Source organism: Onychostruthus taczanowskii, unplaced genomic scaffold (genome assembly GCF_017590055.1).
Source record: "Onychostruthus taczanowskii isolate IOZ18803 unplaced genomic scaffold, ASM1759005v1 scaffold18, whole genome shotgun sequence".
In the NCBI taxonomy this organism is placed as follows: domain Eukaryota; kingdom Metazoa; phylum Chordata; class Aves; order Passeriformes; family Passeridae; genus Onychostruthus; species Onychostruthus taczanowskii.
The window spans coordinates 855,869-883,838 of NW_024499017.1; the positions used below are offsets into that span (position 1 = coordinate 855,869).

At 39.7% G+C, this 27,970-nt stretch overlaps 1 protein-coding gene across 3 annotated transcripts in view; it reads left to right on the forward strand.

Annotated features, from left to right (window-relative positions):
- Positions 1-26,171, forward strand: part of PHKB (phosphorylase kinase regulatory subunit beta) — a 70,201-nt gene extending 44,030 nt beyond the window's left edge. The window contains exons 15-31 of one of the 3 annotated variants that reach the window (XM_041400538.1): positions 1,182-1,237; positions 1,403-1,496; positions 4,940-5,023; positions 5,212-5,316; positions 6,099-6,181; positions 6,266-6,356; positions 8,735-8,796; positions 8,885-9,047; positions 9,852-9,933; positions 11,975-12,032; positions 13,762-13,852; positions 15,436-15,638; positions 17,718-17,852; positions 20,869-20,998; positions 21,393-21,500; positions 22,779-22,919; positions 25,185-26,171. In XM_041400538.1, the coding sequence (XP_041256472.1) occupies positions 1,182-1,237; positions 1,403-1,496; positions 4,940-5,023; positions 5,212-5,316; positions 6,099-6,181; positions 6,266-6,356; positions 8,735-8,796; positions 8,885-9,047; positions 9,852-9,933; positions 11,975-12,032; positions 13,762-13,852; positions 15,436-15,638; positions 17,718-17,852; positions 20,869-20,998; positions 21,393-21,500; positions 22,779-22,919; positions 25,185-25,322 (1,824 nt within the window). In that variant the 3' untranslated portion in view covers positions 25,323-26,171. Of the gene's footprint in view, positions 1-1,181; positions 1,238-1,402; positions 1,497-4,939; positions 5,024-5,211; positions 5,317-6,098; positions 6,182-6,265; positions 6,357-8,734; positions 8,797-8,884; positions 9,048-9,851; positions 9,934-11,974; positions 12,033-12,815; positions 12,907-13,761; positions 13,853-15,435; positions 15,639-17,717; positions 17,853-20,868; positions 20,999-21,392; positions 21,501-22,778; positions 22,920-25,181 lie in introns of all 3 variants that reach the window. The other 2 variants (XM_041400537.1, XM_041400536.1) reach the window with 2 other exon arrangements.
- Positions 26,172-27,970: the final 1,799 nt, after the last annotated feature.

Below are 27,970 nucleotides of genomic sequence, written 5' to 3' on the forward strand. Positions count from 1 at the left end.
GCAGGAAAATGTAATGTCACTTGAACTTTTGACTGCTTCATCCAGTCTCTTTGTCCACGTACTTTCATCAGAAACTTATTTCATATGGCAAAAAGTCCAAATTTTTAGTGCAAATGTAGTGCTGACAGATTTCTGGGGAAAAGTTACCAAGAATTTCTTCTGCAAGTCCCTAAGACCTTTATTGATATGAAGGCTCACAGCTGCCTGAACAAGCGAGTGTTCCCTCTGAACTTCTCATTCTAAATCAATGTCCATCCCTCTGTCATCACAACAAATGCTCTCCTTTTATACAATCGATAGAAGATGTGTTTAACTTCTGTCATTCATGTTCTGGTAGTTTCTAGACAGAAGCAGACAAAAGCATTTTAGGAATGAAAATGTGAGCTGCTCTTGTGTTGTTCTACAGACAGTGACTGCCAGAGGAGTGAATAAGGACCAGGGGGGTTGTTCATAGCTCATTCTGCCAGAGACAGCAAAGGTGAATTGCCAGATCGAGGCCCAGGGAGTCAAGTCAGTGATTTCACCAACATGTTGAATTCACTCCTATTTGCATGGTTTCCTGATGTAAAATACTGGTATTTATTTCAAACGTGAAGTGTTTCTGTAAGAAGCAGTGCAAGGAAATGCAGCTGTCTCCAGTAAAATGTAGTTATGTCTTTCATGTCACTAAAGAGCAGCTGTGTGATGACAATTTTTCAGAGTAAAGGTTTGAAATCATCAGGTCATTATTTTTAAGTGAGTTGTATTGTTTACCGAAAAAGCTGAATAATTTCGCTCATTACAAAAATATTTATCAAAACATTAGGTCATATCTAGCATATAGGAGATCTATTGATCGGATACATTCTAAATTTTTGTACAAAATAAAATGTTTTCCCTATGTAGTTCTTCTTAATTAAAGAAACCATCAAACTAATCCAAGCAGTATAATGATTACCAGAAATCTGTGTATTACTAATTCTCCAAAATGTGTTTTGCAGAGTATTATTGGTAGGACAGGCTTCCTGTAGTCTTAAGATTTAGAAATCTTTCAATTTGCTCACACCATAAGAAAAAGCAGTGTAGACAGTGCTGTCTGTCATAGTTGTGGATTGTTTGAATAGCCATTGTCCTTGGTCATGCTATATTGAATAAAGTCTTTAGTTAGCAATGCCAGTAATGATTTTATCATCGTTTTGCAGGGTCCTTTAGAAAATGATTTGGTGGTACATGTGGCCCTGATAGCAGAAAGCCAGCGGTATGTATTTACTTCTGCTGAGTACCTATGTATTAAGAGAGGGTTGCACAATACATCTGAAATGGTGTAGAATAAAATGCTGCTACTTGTATACATCTGCTGCCAAGAGAATTATTAAAACTATTCTGTGATTTGTCATTAAATGTATCTGTATTTCATTTGTAGCCTGCAAGTTTTTCTGAACACATACGGAATCCAAACTCAGACCCCCCAGCAGGTGGAACCAATTCAGATATGGGCTCAGAAAGAACTTGTCAAAGTAAGGAATTCTGAATTTAAAATTATTTATCCATCTGTGCATTTCTTTTGTAAAAACGAGCATTTATATCAGTCTATTAGCCTTGTATCTCTCTAAGCTGCTGTCTACATCTTTCTGTCCTCCTCATGCAGTTGCAAGGTGTGCTGGCACTGGAAGTTACAGATGCCTGCAGCTTTCAGGGAAATGTAGGAGCCCACATGTTCTGTATTATCTGATTAGGCTTATTGCCTGAGCCACTTCCAAAGTATAATGAATGAATAATAAAATTTTAATAACATTAGTAGCTTGGTAAGCTGAGTGAGTTTTGATGGAGGAACAAGCAAATGAGCAATAGTCAAAGAAATGGATTAAGGCAGTAGGCATAAACCATCATAGGATTTCATAGTGCAGCCCTGTAACAGGCAATATCCACATCTCTGTCACTGTTTTCCCTTGGATTGACTATATCCAGGAAGTTTTGGGTTTGAAATCCCTTTTGGTCTACCCTGTTAGCTGAGCACATTTAACATAACACAGTTAGAAGTTACCGGGATGAAGGACCATTTTCAGCATCCCCTTCATCCTCCCTGAAGGCTCTCTTTTTCTACTGGGGCAGGGAGTCTCCTGAAGGACAGCCACATCCTTACAGGCCTGGGCTGGCCCTGCTAGTCCTGGCTGTAGATGAGACACAAGGCTCCTGTCTGACCCTGTCAAATGGTCCCACACAAGAGTGATGAATGTCTGGGGCAGTGCAGTGACAAATCCTGTTTGTCAGCCTGTGGAACAGATCACTGGGTAGGGCTGTCCCTCACAAATCAGGTGACATGGCCAGTGCCATGATCTGTAACAGGATTCTGTAGGACACAAGAAAAAAGTAAACCCAAAAATAGAGACTATAGCAACATATTTCAGGTTTCTTAAGTTTGTGAGGATGAAGGATGTGCTAAACCTGGGTGTGGCTTATTCGGAAAAATGCTTACCCCAAATAATGGCTGCCACTAACGCCTGAGAAGGACTGAAACAGGGAGAAGAGAAAAATCTGTGTTTCCATTCATCCTTCTTCATTTCTGAACCCATTTTTACTCAGTAACTTCCATGATAATATATTCCAAAATATGTTCTCTCTGTCTGTATCTGTCCTGAAATTCTGTACTGAAACTTTGGTTTAGCAAATGAATACTCCATAACTTTACTGTAAAGGTATATATTGTCTCTCTGTTATCCATCACTTATTTGGTTTCCCTGCCAAAAAGATGAGACCTTCATTAAGGTTTATTGTTATTACTTAAATTCCTATCTGTGGAAAAGTCTGTGTTAGGATTTATTTTTCTAAAGCTGTTGAGACATCTGGCAATTCTGACACTTCCTTTATCCTTATGATGGGTAGGTACTGCTGCCTCATCAAAACTTACTTTTTAAAGGAGTGCCATGAAAATATTAATTCACCTGATACAAAGCCTCTTCTTAATGGGCTTCTAATAAAGGCTCTGCCAGAGCTGTGAAGTAAAGAGAGTGTTTGGGGTGTAATGAGAACTGGGGTTTGATCTTGGGCTTATGCCAATAACCAAAATGAACCAAAAAGCAAACAAACAAAAGCTCCTGGCAGTATTTGTCATCCTTTGAGGGGAAAGGAAGCCAACAGTGGAACAGTCAATTTTGGGGAATAGAAGGTTGATCTGTGGGAAATATGGATCTCAACATTTCTTACTCTGATGCTGTCAGTTCTAAGGAGTATTTATATTAATCAGAAACTTTTGAACTGCTCTAGTAGCACATGATAACAGTTTAAATCTCTAGACTTATTAACAGGCATGTGTCCAAAAGTGCTGTAAAACAAATGGATGGGGACTGAAAGTAGAACTTGAAGTCATGTAAAGATATCCACAAAGTAGGGGCAGCAGGGAAAAGAGAGCAAATAGATAAACAATAAAATGGGACAAGATACATGTAATACATAGGAAAAAAGTGCATCTGGAGTGGAAGTGCAGCACAGGAGAGGAGCAGAACACCCCTGGGCATGGACTGAGAGGAGGAGAGCACAGAAACAGATGGTGTGCAAGACCACTGCATTTTGGGTCACGCTCATAAATCAACCCAACAGCCCAGTCTGCTTTCACAGCCATTTCTTGCTATTAGCAGCTTCATAATCCAGAATTGAAGGCCTTTTTAATAAAAAACCCCAAAGGTGCTTGAAGCAGCTGCACTTGAATGAAACTGTGCATTGTTCAGTGCCTGGTGCTGCATCTGAGCCTTGGTTGTAACAGATCAGGATGGAGAACTCTCACTACAGGAGGAAACTGCTGCAGTAGCCTGTGTGTCAACATGGGGCCTCAGGCTACAGAGTCCTCAAGGAAGCAGACAACATTGCAGTGCTAATGCAGTTCTGCTTTTGTTAAGAAAGCATTTCATGTTCTGCATTCCAGCAAAATGAAGGTCCTTTTAGTATTAACTGGCCCTGCCTACTGCCATTCTTCCAGTCTCCCTTATTTACCTCAAGCATTGTTCAGCATTGTTATGCACAGATGGGTCATTGAAGGCTAGCAGTGTTCTGATGTCTCCATCCTTTCCCACTTGAATACAGTTCCTTACTCTGGATGAACATGTCTTGTAGGTAATTTTGTTTATTTTCTTTTTTAAATAGCTCTTGGTATTAGTGCAGAAACATGGGCAGGATCAGGAAGGCCCCAAGCTGACAGCAATAGAAAGCTATTGAGTGTAATGTTTGTTCAAATGTTTGCTTTCATTTGCTTCTGGATTACCTTCCTATAATAGAAAGAAAGATTGAACTTCGGAAAATGTTCAGAATTCTGAATATTCTGCAGTAATGGTGGGTTCCTTACCTAAAACAGGCCAAGTAAGGAAAAATTACATCTTTCATTCAGGTTTAACTGATACATTTATACTGTATTGCTCACAGATTAGTTGTTTTCTTATGGTTTTATACTCATACAGTGTAGTAAGTGAAGAATATTTTTGTCAGTTGAATGACAGGCATACATAACTCTAATAATAATCAAGCTGTGAATAATGAGATAATTCCCTCTTGCTTGTGTTGCTGATGCATTAATTTTTACAGATTTGTAAAAAGATCTTTAAAAGGTTCCTATATTACTCTCATACTTTTGTATCCACTCTGGAAAATCATTGCAGAGGGCACATTTGCCTAGCCAATAAATGCAAATGATCCTTTAAAATTATTTCAATAAGCAATTTGAAAAATCAATAAATATTTTACTTACATAGAATAGAAAAGTAATAGGAGTAAGCAGTTAAAAAGAAGACTTAATATAGGAAACAAGAAGTGTTTTTTAGAAAACCCATCCCTGAATAACAATAACAGCCACATTTTCTGAATCATTTTCTAATCAAAGCGGACTGCACACAGCCTTCTTTGTGAGATGTGGCAGGAGATGAGAAAGGCTGGTATCTAGGTTTTTATCAGTTTTCATGACTCTTTCTCACAGGCTTACTTCCATTTGGGAGTCAATGAGAAATTGGGATTATCTGGAAGACCGGACAGACCCATAGGATGCCTTGGGACATCAAAGGTTATTACAAGAAAACTTTATATTCTTAATATTGATAAATAGTTCAGATAAACATTTAGTCTATGTGATTTTAACTAGAATTGAAATGTAATGTTATTTTATGCATATTTTATGACTTTCAAGTCCTAGTATTTGGCTCTGATGAATGTTTTAAAGAAAAGATTAATGGAAGTTTTCTTTCTCAACAGATTTACCGAATACTAGGGAAGACTGTAGTTTGCTACTCGATCATTTTTGATCTCAGTGATTTCTACATGTCTCAGGATGTTATGATGTTGATTGATGACATTAAGGTATTTGTAACTTTTCATTTGAGTAGCTGACAAAAATAGTCTGTAGAAGAATAAGCTGTGCAGTCTGATAAAACAGAAGACTGAAAGAACACAGTGCAGTGTGTATTATTATAATACAAAAATAAACCTGCAGCTAGAAAGTGAATTGAGACAAATATCCTGTCAGCCCAGTATGAGTTCTAGTGAGTATCTCTCTTTGACAATAAAAACCTGCCCCCAAAGTGACTGGGAATGCTGTAGGGCAGCAAGCAAATTATCATTTGTTTCTTTAGGAGAACAAATGTTCTTGGCTGAAAAAAGGATCAAGACTGGTGTTTACAGGAGATATGAATGCCTTACATGGAGGAAACAGTACTTAATTTTGCACAAATATTAAAACCTGCTCCTCTTCCCTGCCTGTAAGGCTGACAGCAGTGCAGAGCTCACTCACCACATGCACTGAAGGTGGCCCTGGTGCTCCCATCCCAGTGGCTGGGATTCAAGCCCTGGATCTCCCCCCCACGTTTTCTAGGTCGTTGCCTGTAGTTCAGAGCACTGCACTGTCTCATGCTTTGCTCCAGGATCCATATATTTGCTTAGGAGTATTTCCAGAACACTTAGGAAATAGCAGGGCTTGACAGCAGCTTGTGCCTGTTGCAGAAATCTGTTGGTGCTTTAGTAGCTGAGGTGTTTTTAAGCTGTTGGGGTTTTCAGGGCTGTAGGTGCCCTGCTGTTGTGTTGTGGTAGGCTGTGCTTGCTGTGCTGTTTGGCATGTTTGGTGACTGAGGTTCCTCCTTGCCCAGAACGCCCTGCAGTTCATTAAGCAGTACTGGAAAATGCACGGCCGGCCCCTGTTCGTGGTGCTCATCCGGGAGGACAACATCAGGTAGGGAGGGAGAAAAGAAAAGCAGGATTTGCAGTGTGGGGTCTCCCTGAGTGCAGGATTCATGGATTCTCTTTCAAATTTCAGAGGGAGCAGATTCAGTCCCATATTAGATATGCTGGCAGCCTTTAGAAAGGGACTTGTTGGAGGAGTGAAGGTTCACGTTGACAGAGTACAGGTAAGGTGTTTCTCCTGACTCTTGTGTTCTTACCTCCTGGTACTGGTACATGTATTCTTACCACTTTTGGGGTTTATGTCACTTCTAATTTTATTTAGTTTCATAAAAATTCGAGTCAAGACTCAAGACATTTTGTACTGTTTGTTTTGTCTCAACAGAAACATGGGTTTATTTTAATTCCTTTTGATTAGTCTTGTGAAAGTCATAATGTTCACAGAGGATTTTCTGAAGGGAAAGGGATGTTTTTTGTTAGGCAGTCTTGTGAAATTACTACCAAAGGATAAAGCCACGGTGTCAAGCACAGAGGGATTTCTTTTGATTAGGTAATCACAGAAGGGGGAAAAAGGTGCTTCACATATATTAAAATTCTTACAAGAACTAAGATCTAGTTTTAACATCTTTACTGTTTGAATGAATCTTAAAGCAGGAACATTCCTTCATTAAAATGCGAAAATTACCAAGACAGGTGCTGATTTTACATACTCCTGTGTGGTAGTTAATCTTAGTTTACACCTATTGAACTATTCTTTTTTTGTAAGAGAGAAGACTAAAGACAGCGTAATGACTTCTTGTTCCCTAGAAGATCATTAATTTGTAGAAGAGTTGGGTCATTGGGAAAGGAAATGCTTCTAGCTGTGATGATTTAAGTTATCCTTGGAATCTTTAAGTATTTATGTATTTCTCCTGCTCACATGCAGGTCATGTAGTCTCTCCTGGTACCGCTGGCTCTTCCTATAGCACGTGCCATTACTGCCCATGGAAAACCTTCAAACCTTTCATTTGCTACAGGGTTGTTGTTGTTGTGGCTTGGTTTTTTGGGTTTGTTTTGTTTTGTTTTGTTTGTTTTGTTTTGTTTTGTTTTTGTTTTTCTAATTTAACTGCAATGACTTTCTTGCCTTGCAAGAAAGATTTATCAGACAGGAAAGATTTATCAGACCTGTGTCCTTATTCTAAGCACCACACTGGACAGCCATCGGGGAGTAAACTTTGCCTTCCATACTTACTGACCTTCTGGAAAGATTCTTTTTCTAACATAAAAAGTAAGGAGTTGTTTTAAACGGTTTAAGATGGTGGCAGTCACTGGTCTTTGCTTTATTTGTTGGCCATTAAAAAGAGCACATGGAAGACTACGAGCAGTGGAGATGGTGGTGGGTGCCTTTCCTGCTGGGACACCCTGTGCCTGCTGCAGCAGCTCAGTTGGAATCTCTGTCTTACTGCACAGTTGGCACAATTTATTAACAGTCTTGTTTCATTATAGGAGAGGATTTGGGAAAAGAACAAGGGACATGTCTAATTCCTGGTGTTTTCTTGAATAATTCATTTATTCCAACAAAATATATATTGATCCTTGTCAGTTGCATTCAGCTGCTTCATTTAGGTGCACATGTTAAACATGCCTAAGAGAGAATGTGTATCTCTCATTGGGTGAATGCTCTTTTTTTTTTTCTGTAAAGTATACCAAATCTGATTTAATTTAAAATCTTGCATGTTCAGAAGTTTTGTGGCTCTTTTCTGGTTTTTACCTTCATTGTCATCATGTTTTCAAGCAGATGTGCAAGGCAAAGAATGAATGGCACCAGTAATAAAAGCAAAGCAGGGTTTTTATATTCTGTCATCTCACAGTGTAACAGATCAATGTTTTACTGCAACTCATGTACAATGAAAATGGAATATAAAAGTTCACAAAACACACTCAGTTTTATTTGGCTAATGAGAACCATCAAAGGCAGTCTTAAAAATGCTGTAGTACAATACATTTCCTCTGGCAGTAGATAAATGGGGAATTCCTGTAAATTCAGAGTGAATGAATTGTAATGACTACATCAGATAAATGCAGCACTGAGTTTCAGCTGTGTGATCTTTTGAGATGGAAGTATTTGGAAGCTGCATTTGATGTGCAAACTTAGGCCAGGCATGCTTGGATTAGGGAATGAGTACAGAGTGGGAATGCTCTTTGCAGCGTTTGCCTGAAACATCAGTGAGGCTGACAGGAAAACTTCCTGGCCTTCAGCCATCCTGCAATAATGAGCTTTGGGCTTCAGAATGTGGGGGCTGTGCAGGACTCTGAGGAAGGCAAATCCTCAGTCTCAAGTGTTTCCATCAGCCCTGGCTTTGGGGGGTGGGCAGTGCTTGATGAAGCTGGAAAGGGCAAAAGAACAATGGAGCAAAAAGGAGACAGCAGCCCCAAGAGACTTCTGCTGCCTCAAGCTGTCTTTTTCCTCAGAAAGAGCAAAAATACTCTGAAAGTGTGAAATATTTGGAACTGTAGATTAAAAAACTACTTTCTCAATGGAAACCACCAGCATCATACTGAGATTAAAAGACAGCTATATAGTTATGTATATATTTTTAAATTTGTTTTCAATTTTTCATTGCAGACATTAATATCTGGAGCAGTTGTTGAACAACTTGACTTCCTAAGCATCACTGAAACAGAAGAGTAAGGCTATGTGTAAATAGTAGTGATGATTTATGTGACTATTGAAATATTTTCTGAACCATGAAGAAATTAAATGCTTATTTTTCAGGGCTCCTGTATTTAAGAGTTTGGAGGAGCTGGATCTTCCAAAACATTCAAAAGTCAAGAGACAATCTAGTACTCCCAATGCTTCTGAACTTGAGCAGCAACCAGATGTAAATATTAATGACTGGAAAAACAAGTCAACATATGAGATCCTGCAGAAACTTAATGTAAGGAAACTTGATAAAAGTACAGTGTAACTTCATTCTCGTGAAACAAGAAATTCTGTGCTGATACTCTTTACCAGCAGCCTGCTTAGATCAGCATTGGGGCACAGATCAGTGTTGGGGCACAGCTAATAACATGAAATATCTGATATTCCTCTCCATACTCAGGGAATCCTCCTCTTTATCTTACCACAGAGCTTCCTGGCCCTTCACATGTAACTTGGCTTTGTTCTCCCAGCTGGCCCAATGAGCCTTGTGACCATCTGGATCCATTTGCCATGTGTCCTAAGAACAGATATTTTATTGACAAACTGCAAGTCAAAAGACTTGAGCAGTGGGTATTCACTTGGATGGACTGAGAACTTCTTAATGGCATCAAGGGAAAGTTCCAATCTGCCATTTGTTCCCTGTTCCTAGAGGAAAACTACCAGTAACTGTTCTAGATCTAGTGTTAATACCAACACACCAGGTGTTCTACTGGTGCCCTATTTCATTACAAGCATTTCTGCTGTAAATTAAAGGACCTGAGAATGAAAAATCAGGAAATTTTTCGGAGGTCAAATGATTACAGCTTAATATGACCCACAGAGAAACCTCTGCAAGCAGCAGTGACAAGGATACAGCACACACAGGGTATGGAATAGTTGTGAAATCCCCTTGAAAATAAAATAATTATACTTTTCCTTAAATTGAAAAGAAGAAAAGGCCCTTTGGTTTCACCTGAAATTTTGAATAGCTCTTCTGGCTTTGCTTCAGTGACAATCTGAAGGATGTTTATGTTTCTGTTGTTGCTGTTTTTTATTTAAGGACTGCAATTGCCTGGCAAGTCAAGTGTTACTCTCAAGTATATTGCTCAAAAGGGAAGGGCCGAATTTTATCACCAAGGAAGGTAAGAGCTGCTTCCATGTGACTGTTCTGAGGAAGCAGCTGTATGTTTAGTTGCAATGAACATGAATAATAGCTGTGCATGCCAGCGGTTGTGGAGCTCTTTTCTCTGCCATTTAGAGCAATTTCTGCATTAAATAGGAGATGCAAATTGATGGTGGGGTGGGGAATGAGCTGCTGGATATATGAATGCTTTTAGATTGTTTGTAGGCCAGTGCTGTATCTGGTTGTAATTTTGAATGCATAGACTAGAAAAAAAAAATACAGGATTTGACATTACAAAGAAAACAGAAACAAAAGACAAATCTAAATGTCTGTAACAGTGTGAACTATATGAGGGTTTATACTGAATTTTTATTCTGCTTTGACGTTATCTCGCTTCAGTTCAATGTATCTGTGAAGCTCTGCTTTTCTATTATGGCTTTGTTTTAGAGGACAGGGTCTAAATTCCTGTAATATAATTCTGAGAAGGCTACTGAGGCTTTGGGATTTTGTGCTACAAAGTTTGGTGTTTTGTCTTTTTTCCCAAAGATTGCTTTTTAGTTGTCTTTTTATATATGACTATTCAGAAAAAAAGGGCTATTCAAATCAAATAATATACTCTTAGTTACTCGTCAAGCAGTGGGACTTCCCACCTCATGTTACAGAGCTCTGCTTCTTCATTTTGGTATGAGATGGCTGCTTCGTGTGGAGAAGAGCTGTCATATTGGCATAAACATGCATTATATCTGTATTGCTGTGTTAAAAAGATGATGGAATCTATAGGATATTCTGAGTTGGAAGGGACCCACAAGGATCATCATCCTTCACAGCACACCCCAGCCATCCCCCCTTGTGCCTGAGAGCTTCCTGAGCTCTGTCAGGCTGGTGCTGTGCCACTGCCCTGGGGAGCCTGCTCAGTGCCCAGCCACCCTCTGGAGAGGAACCTTTTCCTGATATCCAGCCTGAACCTCCCCTGCCCCAGCTCCAGGCATTTCCTTGAGTCCTGTCGTTGGTCAGCAGAGGGAGGAGACCTGGTCCTGCCCCTCTGCTGCCCTGCTGAGGATGTTGCAGACCCCAGCGAGGTCTCTCCTCAGTCTCCTCTGCTCTGGGCTCAACAAGCCAAGTCACCTCAGCCACTCCTCACGTGGCTTCCCTGCTAAATCCTTCACCATCTTCCTGTCTCCTTTGAGTACTTTACTTTCTAACATCTTTCTGTCTTTCTTCTGTTGTGGTGCCCAAAATAGCACACAGGACTGGAAAGTCACTGCACATTAGGCCATGTAGGCTCTGAAGTGGCCTTGTCCAGCAGTTACCTGTAGTGTTGTGGGACTTTGGGAGCCTCAGGAGCTTTCCTTAGTCCTTTGTAGGTTGTGTTCTTTGCTCTAGAAACAGCTCAAGGCAGATTCCCTAACCTCTGTAAGCAAGCAGTGTTACCATTGGATCATGATGATGAACTTTAAAATGCTGCTGAAATCAATTAGGTCCAAAAAGTGCAGTTGTGCCTCTGAGTGTTCAGAGCTGACTTGTACAGCCCTCTCAGTGCCATCCCATATGAGCTAGTGGGTGATGATGACCTTTTTAACATGCACCTTGTATTGAATGGTCTGAGTCAGACTAAGACTGCCCTGCATGGACACTGAGACTGACATTAGTAATCACCCCATCAATAAAACAGAAATCTAAAAACAGAGGCAGAAGAACTTTAGGTTCTGTAGTTTGAGGATGTACCTTATGATGGGATGTACCTTTATAGGCCAAATCTCTATGTAGACTAATTCTCCCCAACATATTGCAAGAACAGGTGATGTTATAGGTGTCTCTACAGCATGCACAGCAAATTCAGCTGAAATCTGGTTTGGCTTTCTCATAACAACATACACTGGGAGACAGGGGACTTGATTGCATCTGAATTTTAGATGTAGAGCATAACAGATACGTACTTTACTAAAGCAGCTTCAGAATTAACTGGTCTCATCAAACTTGCCTTATTACTGTTAGATGAAAACCTGTGCATCTTTTTCTGCTCGTGTTTTGTTTTTCTTTTCTTTGTTCAATGCCTTTAGGTACTGTTGCTGAGCACATTGAAAGAATCTACAGACGAGCTGGCAGCAGAAAGCTCTGGTTTGTATACAAATACCGTGTTCCTTCTGGCTTACACCGGTTTTGTTTTCCTAATGTTTTTATAGAAAGTAAGGCTGGATTCTCACACACTTAAAGGGGGCAAAATGACAGCTTTCCTGACAGTTGTATTGGTGCATGGCAGCTGAAGGTCTGGTTTAATAGGCTTTAAAAAATTAAGAAGCAGTTTCTTACTGTTATCTTTTAAAATACAAAAGCAATAGGCTGGTTTTGCACTGAGTGCTATTGCCAATACACAGGCCTCATTACATTGAAATAATGTGAGAAGAATGTTAATATTCTTATTTCTTACAGGGCATGATAAAATATTGTCAATAGCTCTGTGGAGGAAGGCTGGTGATAAGATATAAATCATTTAAGCTGACGCACTAACTCAGATTTATTGCCCTGAAGTAATTTGCTTTGAGCCTGACTTTGACACAATAACTTTAAAAGGTTTCAGCAAGTAGGTTGATATTTACATGTTGTTTATTAATTTCTTTGCCCTGAAGCTCAGTAGAAGTTTAATTTCTTTTTATCAAAGTCAAGCCTGTCCTGAGCTCTGTTCTCTCACTCTAACTATTCCTAACAGGACAGTAAATATAAATACGATTTTCATTTTTGTCTCTGTGTACAGTTAAATGGGCCTTTGCCAATAATGAGGTAGACCCAAAATACCTTGGTGGTATTTTTTGTAATTAATAAAAATCAGAAGTATTGTTAGGAACAAAATATGTAAACTGTTTTTCATTTCTCTTCCCTGATTGCCATGTGACACACATATAGGTTGGTGTTGCGCTACAGTGCTGCATTTGCACAGAAATTTTCTTCTTCTATAACCCCACATATTACTACTTTACTGGTACATGGGAAACAGGTAAAGTGCCCAGAAATCTGAAGTGCAGCTCTGTGAGATATTTTTTTTTGCTTATTTGCATTTTGATGGTATCAGCTAATGCATTTTTGAAATGCTTTGCTCTTGATCTTAAGGAGTGTGTAGCAGTTTTCACAGGAATCAACATCAACTGTTTGAGTTTTTTACTAACACCATAGACTATTACATCTCTGAGAATAAATGATTCTTAGTAGCCTCAAAACCTAAACTAGAAAAGCTCAATTACAGTTCTGTTAGGTTTGTATTTTGTCAGGAAATTATTATTAAATGTATTCATATCTTTAACCATCTACTGCATACATGGAAAACTGTGGTTCTTAGAAGTTACAGCTTGTTTTTAACCTGGCAGGTGACACAAGTCTCTTCTTTTCATGCTGCACATGCAAAATATTACCTCAGCATGGAACACACAGCAAGGCTTTGGTGTTATGTGTTGTATGTTCTCTTGCAAAATCTTTCTGACTCTTCCTTAAATATATTTAAAAATTACCAAAGTTGTCTTGCAAAATGATGAAAATGTCATAAAAGAGGAGCTGGCATTTCTTACCTGCCTTTGTTTAAGATGGTGTTGAGAAGAGAACAAGAAGCTTTTTATGGAACTGGTAGTTTAATGAGTTCTAACTAAATATATTTTTGATCCATTAACCTATATCTGAACTGAAAAATGAGAACCTCCATAAGATTGCATAAAATCTGATCCAAATTCCACTTTGTAAATAACGTATGTATTCACTGAGTTAATTTTGAGATTCTGCTGTGGCAGACTTCAGATTGCTGTCTGAATTCATTAAACTAGCATGTGATATGTAGTGGGATTGCTCTGTTTTCTGCCCTCAGGTCTGTTGTGCGCTTCGCAGCAAGTCTTTTAGGTAAACTAGTGGACAGCCTTGCACCATCTATTACTAATGTTTTAGTTCAGGGCAAGCAGGTAAGTCCTTGCTCCTCAGAACTGCATTAAGGAATGATAACAGAAACTAAACAAATGGCTTGTTCATTTTGAAGGCCTCTGATGCTTCTTTTAAAAGTATGCAATGGCTTAAAAAAAACCTTACCAAAGAAGAGAAATCCAGAGAAAATAATTATGTGTTTAATAATTGCATTTGGAATTGAATAATATTTTTAATGAATGGAAGATTAAAACTGAAAAGACAGTTCAGCCTTATGGAAGACAGGAAGGGGCATGATTTCTGAAACTCCTTGGGTTTAAGGTCTCCAGAGAGACCTTGGAAACCCTTCCAGTGCCTAAAGGGGCTCCAGTAGAGCTGGAGAGGGACTTTCAACAAGGACCTGTAGAGACAGGACAAGAGGGAATTGCTTTCAAGTTAAATAGGGCAGGTTTAGATTAGATTTGAGGAAGAAACTCTTCCCTGTGAGAGTGAGGAGGGCCTGGCACAGGCTGCCTAGAGAAGCTGTGGCTGCCCCATCCCTGGGAGTGTTCAGGTTGGACAGGGTTTGGAGCAGGAATGTTGTAACAAGATGATCTTTAAGGTCCCTTCCCCCAAAACCTTTTTGTGATTTGTCTATATGCCCTCTTAGTTGACAGAAGTAGATGGAGTGAAGTATTAAGGCATCTTCTGAAAGACTTCTTTAATGAAATGTAATCATTCTCTGTGTGATTGAGCTTAGGACAACGTGGGTGGCAGCTGAGCACAAGGTCTGTCAGGGTTTCTGTTTCAGAGAAAGTTGAATTGTTTTTTCCTTTCCCAAGGAGAACATTGTTTTTCTTCCCCAGCACAATAATTTTAATTAAATTCATGAATAGTCGCTTCTAAATAATACAAATGGAGTATTTCTGTATTTTTGTATTAAATATATGTACGTGTATACCTGCTTACATGCAGTGTTGTTGTCTTGCTCCAGACTGAGGTGTGGGTTTGTGCTTGTGGCGCTGCTCAGCTGTAGAGAAGGCTACACCTGCATGCACCATCATTTGAGGCCATTGGCAACTTTTAACCTAACCTCCCTTCCTTGGTCACGTTATAACAATGATCTTTATTATAGCAGAAAAGGTAGTGTTGCTGTCTTACTGACAGTAGATTAAAAACAAAACAGAATTGTAATAAAATTCCTTTTTTGTGGTTAAACAATCTGGTACCAGCAATATATTTTCTTAAAATTAAGGCTGTAACTTTCAGATGCTAGCAGAAATAAGAAAACAAAACTATAAATTTAATTCTGAATTTTAATTGAGTTCCACAGCTGAAATGTATGAAATTATAGAACTGTGTAGACCTAATGTACAGTCCTGATTATAGCCAAAGCAGTGGTCTTGTATTTTTATTTTAATTTGGAAAAACAGATTCCATATTCACTGTGGTTGTTAGTGAAGTTTATGACTTCAATAGCATCCAATTAACAGTATTAACAAGCATCAGCCACTGACGTAAAATTACCCTTGGATTGTGAAATTTTTAACAAGCAAAGCCAAGTTGATGCAGTTTAGTTTCTGAATTGCTTTGCAGTGCTTTTCTTGCTGTCCCCATCCTCTGAATTGTTTTCCCTGTGCTGCAGGTGACGCTGGGAGCTTTTGGCCAGGAGGAAGCAGTTATTTCTAACCCCCTATCACCTGCAGTGATTAAGGACATGATCTATGATAAATGCCGACTGCAAGACGAAAGAGAAGCCGTGGTGCAGCAGGAACTTGTCATCCATATTGGCTGGATCATCTCCAATTCCCCAGAACTCTTCAGTGGGATGCTGAAGATACGGATTGGGTCAGTAAAGTCCTCTGGGATTGCAGGGGAATGTAGACTTCAGAGAACCACCAACCTGAATCAAGGTTAAAACATCATTTACCTCCCACCTCTTCTCTTTCCTTCTTTGACAAGGTGACCTACAAATAGGCTGTGCTGGAGTGTTGTCACGTTCCGTGGTATCTGCATTTACTTTGCTACCCACAGAAGTTAATAATTTTTTCACATTTAGGAAGACATGCATTTGAATAATCACTTCTTTGAAGAGGCCAGGTGCCACTGACTGAGATTTACTGAATCATTGAGCACACTTTAGAATCAGAACTTAAGTGTTTCATCTTCCATATTTTTTTTCCATAGAGAAAAATACAGTGTTTCAGCACAGAGGGTAGATACCAGCAGCCTTTTTTCTAGCATACAAGATTGATATTTTTTCTTTAGCAGTACATTCCAGTCATCATAAAACAAAAAATTGCCTGTATTACGTTTAACTGGAAGTATCCTTTTGCACTTAAATGCTTTTCTGTCCCCTCCACAGACCCATGTTACTCCTCTTTCCTCCCCTTCCATATTCTCTGTAGCTAATCCTTTTTGCAATTTTTTTCTTCTTTCTCCCAAGGTTAATGCTAGAGATTCAATTTCCTTTATTTCAGTGTTATCACCCACTCCAGTGAGCAAAATTAACCTTCTCACAGAAATGCCGTTCCACTTTGATAATGATTTGATTTAGTGTCTTGTTATTGATTTGTTTTCAGGCTTTCATGTTGAAATAGATCAAGTTTCTGACAGCCCTATTACTGTAAAAACTCCCAGCCAACTGACTTGAATTCACCTCTTATCAATGAAGAAGGTCCACTTTTGACTTTGGTGTGGCTTGCAGGCCACTGCAAAGAGAAAATAGCAGTGAGGAGCTCACACACAGACACATGTGAGGCATGAGTGGGGAGAGAATTCCTGAGCCAGCTGTGCTGTTAATCTTAGTAACAAGAGGAGGACTCTCATCACCTGCTAAATTAAATGAAAGTAGCATGTTCTGCTAATGTAATGCACCATAATGCTCCCTGGTATCTTGCACCTCCAATGCACGGTCCTGCAAACCTCAGATGTAAAGCAACACTAAATCAGCTGGCCAGGCATCTCCAAATTCTGGGCAGTTACTAAGAACTCCCTAGAAAGGAGTGGGACTTGACTTAGATAAGCAGAAACATTCTGCAGCTGGTTAGCTAAACAGGTAAATGACCACGGAATGTGGCTGTGGAGATGCCAGCCTCAATCTCTCACTGCATTTTCAGATAAACACAGAAAGGCTCTGATGTACCCAAGCCTTGATCAGGTGTTATGGACTATTTGAAGAAAAACTAGTTCAGTTTCCTGTTGTCAGTAATGCCTCCTTGAACTGAACCAGTGTAGAGGGTAAGAGGCTGAGTTCTGTGCTTATCCAGCTTCTGTGTACCTGTATCTTATTTCATCTTTAATATTGCATCAGAGGCTGGAGCACTGGTTTTACATAATGTGCACAATAAAACTCAGCATTTTCCTTCAACACTTTGCCAAGTTCTGCCCCTCTGATACCTCAGGCTAAAAATCTTCACTGTTGCTATATTTTTATTGAATCAATTTTTTTTTTCAAAAAGCAGCAGAAAATGTGATAGGCTGCAAAAAGGAATTTCAAAGGCTAAAACTAGAAATAAACCCTGAAGTCTTTGTGAATGCAAAGTATTGTAAATTTTATGGCTTTTTAAAACTCATCAGCAAAATGCATATACAGTCAGAGCATAATTCTGAGTAGGAATTTTAACATCAAAGGGCAGGTAAGTGTTGGTCTTACTGAACATGGAATATAGGGAATGTAGTCCAATCAATCTTCTCTGTGGAAAACATGGTTCACAACACATTTCTTAATTGCATTCTCCCTTTCAGCTTGTATCATATTCCCATCAAACAGGAAGAGTAGGAGAGTATTTGTCTGACATTTTATGCACGTCCTGACACCCAAATAGCAGGATTGTGTGGAATTCTTATGAGCTGTTTTATTAGACTAATTTTTCCTATTTGGAAACTTTGTATGTAATGAATAAATCTATTCCACCCCTTACATAGATGGATTATCCATGCTATGAAGTATGAGCTGAAGATCCGTGCTGGGGATTTGCCAGCCAAGGACTTGTACCAGATGTCCCCCAGTGAGGTGAAGCAGCTCCTGCTGGACATTCTGCAGCCCCAGCAGCCGGGCAGGTAACGAGGGGTGGGGCTGTGCCTCCTGACTGCATTTAGAGATGTTCAGGTACTTTTCATTCCTGAACTGCCTTGTGTGCACCTGAAATCACCAGGCATCTGCAATCAGTTATGTCATTTTTTAAGGGAAGGTAGCAAAAATGCACTTTTTCATTCTTTCACATGGGCCCAGGTTATAGAATTGTTTCTTTTCTATTGCATATTCCCTTTTCAGCTTTATCTTTGTGGAAATCTCTTTACTGCCACAGAAAAGAGATCTGTCTGCTATAATGTGAACTGTTACACTCTTTGATGTGGGGAAGGAAGCCAAAAATTACCCAATACCTCCACTTAAGTGACTTGTAGGAACAGTTTATCTGCTGCTCAGTGCCTGCTTTCTTCCAGGTTATTATATGAGTAACAGCAGATGTTCTCTACCATTCTTAAAAATAGTGCTACTGCCTGAAACTTGGAATCTTTTCTCCAAGCTGTAACCAGCTGCCAAAAAGAACATTCATTGTGATACCAAGTATGCAAGACAAAAGTTAAATATTTCCACTTAACTTTATTGGTAAGGGTGAAGTCAAAACTCTTCCTCTTGGTTTTACTTCTGATTAAGTTACACTTTGGCACATAATATTGCTGATACTTTCCATAGTCCTTGACTGAATGGGTGATGGGCTTTTCCTCTCAACAAAGAGGAGTTACACCACACATCCTGCTGTTTGTGTTCCTGCTTCATTCAAAACACACCTGTGTTTTTTCCCAGTCTATAGTCCCTGAGAAAAGAGCTCCTTCAGTCACTGCCTCATCTCTCAGTCCCACTGGCTCTGTTCTGTTTCTCCCAGATGCTTTTCAGAGCCTTGGCTGTGCTGATCAGTTCTTGCTGTTGCTGTCCCTGCTCATGCTGGTGCTGACATTGTCCTGTGAAACCAGAGCAGAACAAGCCCTTGGCAGCATTTTCCATTCAGTATTAATGCTCTTTAGGAAGCATTTGGTCAATCTCAGTAAGCAATTCAAGCACCACCTTTTGTCAGAGATTTTAGCTGCGTTGCCACAGCAGCTGCTGCTTTTGATGCCTGTAACACACGATGGGCAGGTCACTGAAGGGCACTTGGGTTGAGTTTCTGAGGATGAGGGTTTCCTTCTTGGGTTATCTGAGTACAAAAGCTCACCAGCATATCCTTAGAAACTTTCAATCTTCTAACTTCTTTTCTAACTTCTTCCTGTACTGTATTGCTAACTTGTTTTTTCTTGCCCATTAGTGACTTGTTTTTACAAGTTTTCTTCCTGCAAGGAAATACAGAATACTCTTTTTTTTTTCCCTCCTCCTTTTCTTTTTTTCTTTTTGAGGACAGCTTTTCCTACTCTTGTGATGTTTCTAGAAAAAAAATCTCCGATAATGTGATACCATAGCTCACTGCCAATTAATCTGTCATACAGAAAGGGCTAATGGTCTATTTACCTCCCTAACAGTCTCTTCACAACTAACCTCTCTCCAAGTTTTCACAGAAGACATTTTTGCAAGCACAGACTCCACAGATTACACTTTTTAATCTATTTATGTAGGTCACAAGATTGCAAGAAACTCTTTTTAAATGGAGTATTGTTCTTTTAATGGTCTAACTAGTTCTGAAACTCACTTTGTTTATTCAGTTTGCAAGACTCTCTTCCTGACCCAGTGTAGGTTGGTCAGAGCATTTTTGACATCTTCAGATACTTCTTTTTTTGTATTAAGAAAACAACTTGCTATTTTTACCACACCACTGGTCTTTCTGCTTTTATGGAAGTTTTCTTATCCTAATCCAAGGACAGAGCTGTACAGAGAATAAGATGAAACTGCCATAGTAGACACACCTTTTTGGTAGTTTGGTGTTTAATTAAGATGTGATTTATGAGAAATTTTTTCTTACCTTGCCATGTTTACCCAATACAGTAATACAGGAAAAGTGCCCACATTGCATGTTGGCTTAGCCCTGGCTTTATAGGGTTAACTTTAAACATCTCCTTTGTTCTCAGAAAGTGTATCCCCATTAACGAGAGCTCAAACTGTTCAGAAAATGCACTACCTAGTGATAATTGTTTCCCTTTTATTCTTAAAAAAAAACCCAAAAAACCAAACAAACAAAAAAAACCAAACAAACGAACAAACCAAAACACAGAAAAAACCCAAACCAACACTCTGTCTGCTCTGCTTTGTGGTGTAGGTGGGACTGAGCTACACTAAGAAACTTAAGTGTAAAACCATGCATGCAGTTGTGATATTTTGGCAATTTCATCAAGCACACTGGTGTCTGCAGGAACAAGTCATTTTACAGACACTTAAAATTCAAAAAGCAGCTAAGGACTAAGTACCTTGAGGAAGTCCTTTCTGTCAAATACATTCAGGACAGCCCCACAAGACTTAAATCTGTCTTGTGAATTCACCAATTAATTCATACCCACGGATGCCACTTCTGCAAGTTCCATTGCTGGTGTTCTAAACATTTTGGCTAAAGCCCCATTCCTATAGTAACACTGAGAAGAAAAAATAGGAAAATTAAATTCTATACTTGATGGTTTTAAGTAAAAAAGAAAAAAGCTGGTATACTTGTGAAGGCAAACAGGATTTGTGATTCATGAACAATGTGACTCAGTTTGCTCAAAGCCTTAGTTTTACAAAACCATTTTGTTCAGTCTGCTAAATTTGCAGGCCACTTGTTTTCTACAGACCGTCAGGAAAAACCCCTGCCTTCACCAATTCTGCTGAAATGCATTTTTCTTATAGGATTAGACCTGATGAATTTGATCTGCTACTGTTACTGGCCTGCACTGGGTGGATTTCACAGCTGCTGCTCCTTCTGCAGCTCCACGAAGCACAGACACCCCACGGGTGGCGCTGGGCTCCCGGCGTGCCGAGCTGTGTTTGCTGTCGGTGCCCTGGGCAGAGAGCACAGCCTGCTCACGGTGCTGTGTGTGCAGAGAGGTGCCTGTGGCTCACTCTCACTGGCTCCCAGTGCAGTGCCAGGCTGCTGAGGCTGTCCCTGTGTGCCCCCAGGAGCTGGCTCAACAGGAGGCAGCTGGATGGCTCCCTGAACAGAACCCCTGCGGGCTTCTACGACCGCGTGTGGCAGATCCTGGAGAGAACCCCCAATGGCCTCATCGTGGCAGGGAGATTCCTGCCCCAGGTAATCCCACACACAGCTCAGGTTCTGCTGTTCCACCTGACCAGTAATGCTGAAATACCCTTACCATTAATGGCCATTTTATGCCATCATGTTTTATTTAGAGTAACTTGTTGGCTGGGGGAAAAAAAATTGAAGTTTTCTATTTCATTTGGAGTACAATACAATTAGAATAGAATGAAAGCAAATTATTTCTATTAAAGCACATTTTTAAAACTAAGTGTAGAAGATTCTTTCCGAGTCATGAACTCTGAAATCTGCCCCTTTTTGATCCTACAAAAAGGTTATTATTTCTTAGTTGAATATTATTTGTTCAGCAAGCAAGTAGGCTCTTCCTTGAGGGTGGGTTTGATTTAATGCATGTGGTCTTTTATTAAAAGTATGATTTGTTTTTCAGCAACCAACCTTATCGGATATGACGATGTATGAAATGAATTTTTCCCTCCTCGTTGAAGATATGCTGCAAAACATCGACCAGCCCCAGTACAGGCAGATCATCGTGGAGGTCTGTGGCCAATAACTACTGACATTGTATAGTGTGCATTAGTATGTCACAGCCTAAAACAAAAAAATAACCTTGACTCAAATATTTGAAGAAATAGCATTTTCCATATAAACACTTGCTTCAGAGGTTTCTCCATAGGTTTTTGTGATTAAGCAGGTTCCTGTTACATGTTCAGAACAGAGTGAGTTCATGATGTTCTTCCCCTTCAGCAAATATTAATGACACCAGCAATACAATTAGGTCAGAGGAGGTAAAAATCTAATAATTCCAGTGTAGCTTTCCTTCAAGCCCTTAGCCCATGCCTTTTCCTAACAATTTCCTAGATCTAAGCAGAACTGCTCTAAAATAACCAGCTTGCCCTCTGAACGATTGTTCTTTTCCTTTCTGCTGAGGCTGCCTAGAGAGCAGTTTTGCACTACTGCATCAGCCACCTTCCCACTTCCTTGTGTCCCTCATCCTAACAGGCAAGCAAGAGGCTGTTTAAATCCTTCCCCCACTGCACACAATGTTTGTTTTAGAAAGATCAGGAGCAGCTGCACTGTTGGTACCTGGCATCTGTGCTGTCAGCAGCATCCATTGTTAGTCCCAAGTCCGTGCCCCTGGTGCTTGTGAGTGCTCCTCCCCAGGAACAAATTCTGGCTCACAGCTCATGCTCAGGCTGGTTGCTGGAGCACTCCCAGCTTTTGCTAACAGATAACAAAATTACCAAACCCAAGGTGACCGGTGCAGACTCCACTGCTTACCTGCAGGTGTTACAGCAGGACTCTCATGCTCACCTTCCTGTTTTAAACCCTTCTCAGATGTAAGAAACGTCAGTTCTGATGAACTGAGGCTTTACTGCTGACTGTTCTCTTTGGTTTTTATAAACTTCATTGTAACAGAATTTTAGCATCTGTGATTATGCCTCAGAACACCAAATGCTGAGGTTCAGTGTTTGCTGCCTTTCACTCTCTCCACAGCATTTGTGCAGCCACACTGAACTGAATGAAATGGAAAATAACTTCCCTGGCTCCCAGCCAAGTTAGATGTTAATGTCAATCATTTACACCATGCCCTTACCTAGGCAGTCACCAGCAATTGTAACCTTTCAAAAAAGCTTGCTTTTCCAGTGATTCTTTTATCAAAGTCAGGATTCTATTATCTGTGCTCTATTACCTGTGCCATTATTAAATGGCTTCCTGCTTGAAAGAGGCATATGCAATTACTAGCAGTGCTATTATGTAACTTGAATTTTAAAAAATGAAATTTGAAGTCTTACAGTCTTTTTCTGTCTTCTAGTTGCTGATGGTTATATCTGTTATTTTGGAGAGAAATCCTGAGCTAGAGTTCCAGGACAAAGTGGACTTGGACAAGGTGGTGCAAGAAGCATTTCATGACTTTCAGAAAGATCACAGCAGTCCAAAGGGAGCTGAAAATCAAGTGAGTAAAATATTGCTGTCTTACCAAATTTACCATTCTTATTGAAGTTACTTCTGAATGTTAATTCTGTGCAGTTCAGAGTAAAAAGCAATTGACAGAAGTTCAGAATGGAACACAAATAAGAAATTAATATACCCAAGTGCTGCCTAGGTCTGCAAAGAGCCTCTAAGCAGAGATGAAAGAGGTGCACTTTATTGCTGAGTTGTAAATTCAAAATGTTACAGTAAGGAGAATACTCTGTGTTCCATGACTCTGAAATGGGACTCTTAGTGAGCTGGAAGAGTTCTCCTCAAAGGGGAAAGAATTCATTAGGAGGGGCACTAGAACAGAGAAGGGTTAAAAACAACAAAAGAAACTACAAAAAATAACAAAAGGAATAACAAAAATTCAGCGAGGAAGTGTGAACTTAGGATCTTATGAACACACAGACTAAGAAAACTTTAATAACCAAAGAATTCATATTGACAGTATTGAAGTAGGAATTTGAGATACAGAAGTGTTCTTAGTTACTCATTTTTCTGGTAGATTTGCATTCGTGAACTGGCAAAAGTTTGGCTAAAATTCAAATAAAAGAATAAATGCTTTTAGTATTTTCTTCACTAGAATTGTAAGTTTTATGCTTTAAAAATCTCTGAATAGTCTCACTACAAGTTTTGGTGCCTCAAAGCTCTGAGATTCTGAGATAAAGGCAGGTTTATTGGCCTGGCTGAAGGAGGAGATGAGAGTAAAAGAGTGGGACGAGTCCCAGAGCGACTGAGGATGATCCTGCTCGCTCCAGCTGGCATTTCATTGTGGACCATACATTTGAAGTTAGCTGTGCTAGCTCTGAAGAATCTCTTGATTCGTAACATTGACATGCAGCAGCCCTTCCTCTTGCTGAATTTTTAGTTCCTTTAAAAGATGAGGAAGGATGTGCTGCTTAAGAACTCTTTCAAATGTTTCAATGTTCACTCTTGTGCCACTGATTTTTTGTACTAAGATTTGAAAGCAAGCCAGGTACCCAGCCCCAGCAGTGTGTCAATTTGCACAATACCTTTGTTCAGAAAAGAACACAATTTCCTGGAAATTACGATCCTTTTGGTCCATGTTGGAGGGTAGTGACTCTGTGGCCATAGCAAAACCACCCATCATCCACAAAAATGGTTCTCAAGTGCCAGCTCCACACAGCACCTGGAATTTGCTACTGACTTCTGTGACAAGCTGCAAATCCCCAATGGCTACAAACAGAAAGGAAAAGTCCATGCAAACCACAGTTTTTACTGGTGCTGCCTTAGCCTCTCTTGAAGTGATGGATTTTTTTTATCCAAGCCCAGACCTACTTAGAATAATGCCTTTTTGTCTCTTAGAAAGAGCCCCCAGCTCAAGAGTTGTGACTAGTATTTAAGATTGTTGTTGGAAATTCAGTTCCTTGCATTAAAATTTTCTGGAACTTGGCTCTCCCATATTCCCAGGTGGATGCTGCTGGCAGTAACTGTAGGCCTGTCTGGGATTGTTCTTAGTGTGCTGTCTCAAGGTTTCCTGACACTGTTAAAACTCCTGATTTGTCTGAACTAAGGTCTTTCCTTAAATGGGCTTGCAAATATTTTGAACTTTGTTAATTCCCTGTTAACATGTAACAAATATCAAAAGTATTTATTCTAGTAAGTTCAGACACACCCTAAAACTACAGAAGTCTTATTATTTTCTCCACACAGTCTCTGCCCTTGATTTAATAAAAGTAACCAGTTTCCTGAATTAAAGCATTAAACCTTTTTTAGAGCAGCTAATACATAAATTGAGAGTTAAGCAGGTGTTTTAATGTCACTAACTGTGAAAACCAGGTATTCAGTGAAGGACACCTATTTTGGTGATCTGATTAATGAATGAGTTCATGTGCTACCTGTGGTTTGGATCTTGGATTTTTTCCTTCTGAATAAATCTTCAGTCAGTTTACACCTCATGTACACCCAAGGCCCTGGCTCACCATTCTACCACACAGGCATCACACAGCTGCATGTTTTAGGAGAGCAGTTGTTCTCTGACAGCTATGACATTTTAAAAAATGTTAAGAAGGTGGTATGTGTGCAGTCCTGGAAATCTCAGTGAAGAAATATATGCAGGTAAGTACATATGGGAGATTTCTGAAAATTGAGCAGAGTTATTCTCTAGTTTTAGAGTCCAAAAAACACATTTGCGTTTTTAACATGTCTGATGTTGTTCTTGTTTCCCTGAGTGTGGCTGCTTTCCACATTCACACTGATGGCAGCCTCTGTTCCCTCTCAGCAGAGTGACATGACTGCATTCTACAACACCCACCCACTTGGAAAAAAGGGAACGTGCAGCTACTTGAGCAAGGCTGTGATCACTTTGCTGCTGGAAGGGGAAATGAAATCAAGCCACGATGATCCTTGCACCGTTAGCTAAAGCTTGGCACACAGCACTGGAATTGTTGCTTTACTTAGTGTTCCATGCATTTTTCAAGCCAATTATAAGGACCTGGTTTGAAGGGTGACCCTGGCTAGTGACACAAATGCATCCTGTCCTTTGCTGAAAGAAGTAAGTGCCATTAAAGATACCAAGTGCCACCAGATTTTTTCCTTTCTCAGCCATGCAGCATGAAACTGAGCACATGAAGTTAGTCCTGTGGTATTTGATTAAGCTGAATGGGAATGTATTTATGATTTTAAAAAATGCATCTACTGTAGCTGGTAAATTCAAGGGAACGGCAGTATGAGATTTTGTCTTTATACCTCTATTTATTTATAATTGCAAACAAGTAGAAGAGAAATTAATATGCATACCAATCAGTGTGGAAATACAAAAACTGGATTATTTTCTTATTATTCTACAAACAAATTGGAGGTGAAGTATTTGTTATTCTCTTAAGGTTTTCTTTATCATTCAAGTGACAGCATTCATTTAATGTGTTGGGTTTTTTAATTTACAGGCTGGTAACTTGATATACAGGTTTCATCCTAATAGAGCAACTTTTTATCTCTAGCAAGACACATCACTGTATTTTCCCAGTTGTTATTTAAACATCTGCAAGGGAAATGTATGGTAACACAATAAAAGTGTGTTTTTTAAAAAAAGGCAAACAAGCTGTATTTAAATTAAAATCAATGAAGAGATAACTTTGTATTACATATGTTATCATGGTATTAAAGAATTCAAGATACACTTATTTATCTCCTAAATGTGCAAAAACACTGTATGCTATATGCTTTATTTTGGTGAAAATAATAAAAAGCAAATGCTTGTAAAAAAAAAAAACCTGTTAAAAATACTCTGACATGCAAAGAGCCTCCTGCTGACTGTAGTGGCAACCTTTGCCCTGCTACTAGAACCACCTTGCAACACTGAAGTGCCACTTTTAGCAGCACAAAACACACTCAAGCTCTAGAACAGATCCTTAAACATTTTGCTAATGAACCTGATAGTGAGGAGCTGCAGCTCCCCTTGCTGTAACACATTTCCCTGTGCAAGCAGAGTGGGGGTGCCAGGGGAAAGGGAAGCAGAGCCAGAGGACACCCCCATGGCTCGGGGTGGGCCCAGCCTGTGGCAGGCCTGTCCCTGGAGCAGCCCCAGCTGGCTGCAGGGCTGCAGCAAGGAGGGGACAGCTCAGCAGCAGCCCCAGCTGGCAGCACTGGCTCAGCCACTCCTTCCAACAGTACAACAGACCTGGCATTTTCACTGCATTACTGCCCTAGGAGATACCAACTGCAATGGACTCCACTTGTCCTTTCTGCTAAGTGTTGCCTGCAGCCCTGCAGCTGGCTGTGGCTCAGTGATCACATGAGCAGCAAGATCTCTGTTTCCAGCACATTTTTACAATAATATTTGAAATGGACATATCTCTGGCCATACAATACAGAACATAACTCTTGTCTACAAACTGTAAATCCCATTGAAAGGAAACCATCCTTTACATACAGACCCTCCACATGACTGCAGGAGCACTGGCAGTTTCTTAGACAGCAGCTCAGATTCTGGTTTTGCAATTGTACATGATTTAAAGTGTAACTCACTTTAATTCTTACCCCTACTTTCTCCTTCTCTCATTCCATTAGCACCTCAGTTACTGGTAAGCCTCAGGTTTGCTAATCTTGGTCTGAACTTTAGAACCACAAACAAATGAAAATGCCAGTGACCATTTACCCTTCTACAAACCTGGAATGAAAATCCATGCAAACTGCTCCTGTTTTCCTTTACAGCCTTGAACACAGGGTTTATGAAATTATGATTGGGACAGTTTTTCAGTTGCTACAAAATAGGGATAATGAGAAGATGAAGATACCAAAATCCAGCAGAGTCCACGTTCTCTGAAAAATGTTCTTGAATCTGAAGGGACGATTAATTTTTCTCTTGGTGAAGTAGGAGCAGGACACAGGAATTTGACACAAATGGCTCTCACAGAACCTGTCTTTTAAATTATAGCTTTATAAGATAACACAAGGTAGTTGGAATAGAAATTAAAATTTAGATTATTTTTCTACATTATAAAATAGCATAGCAGAAAATAAAGGGTAAACCAGACAGTTTTTAAACAGCCACATCCCAAGTGATGTGTGGTTAATATTTAACAAGCTTGGTCCTAATTTGTTTAAAAACATTCTGCCTCAAAAGGATAAGGAAGGAGATGCCTTTGGGGGTTACAAGGTAGTAACTGCAGGTGCAGCAGTCACTACAGTGCCCTGTGTACTTGCAAGACCTACTGGTAATAGAGTTGCTCCAGGTATTAAACAAATAAGTCCCAAAGGGTTCACACCATTCAGTTCCCTTATTATACACCTTCACAGTGCTCCAAAACCTGAAAAGCCATTCTGCTTACAGGGGAAGTAAGATTCATTAAAGCAATGGGAAAACAACAGCTGAAAAACTTAAAGTTCAGCTGTGGAGTAAATGCAGGTTGGTTTTAGCACCACTTTTTTCCCATATTCCTCTATCAGATACTCTTGAGAAGACCAAATTATTTTGGTTAAGCAAACCACAGGAAAAAAAATTCCTCTACTGTTAGAAAAAAAGGATATACCAATCTCCAGTATCAACTCCTGATTTAAACACACAAAACC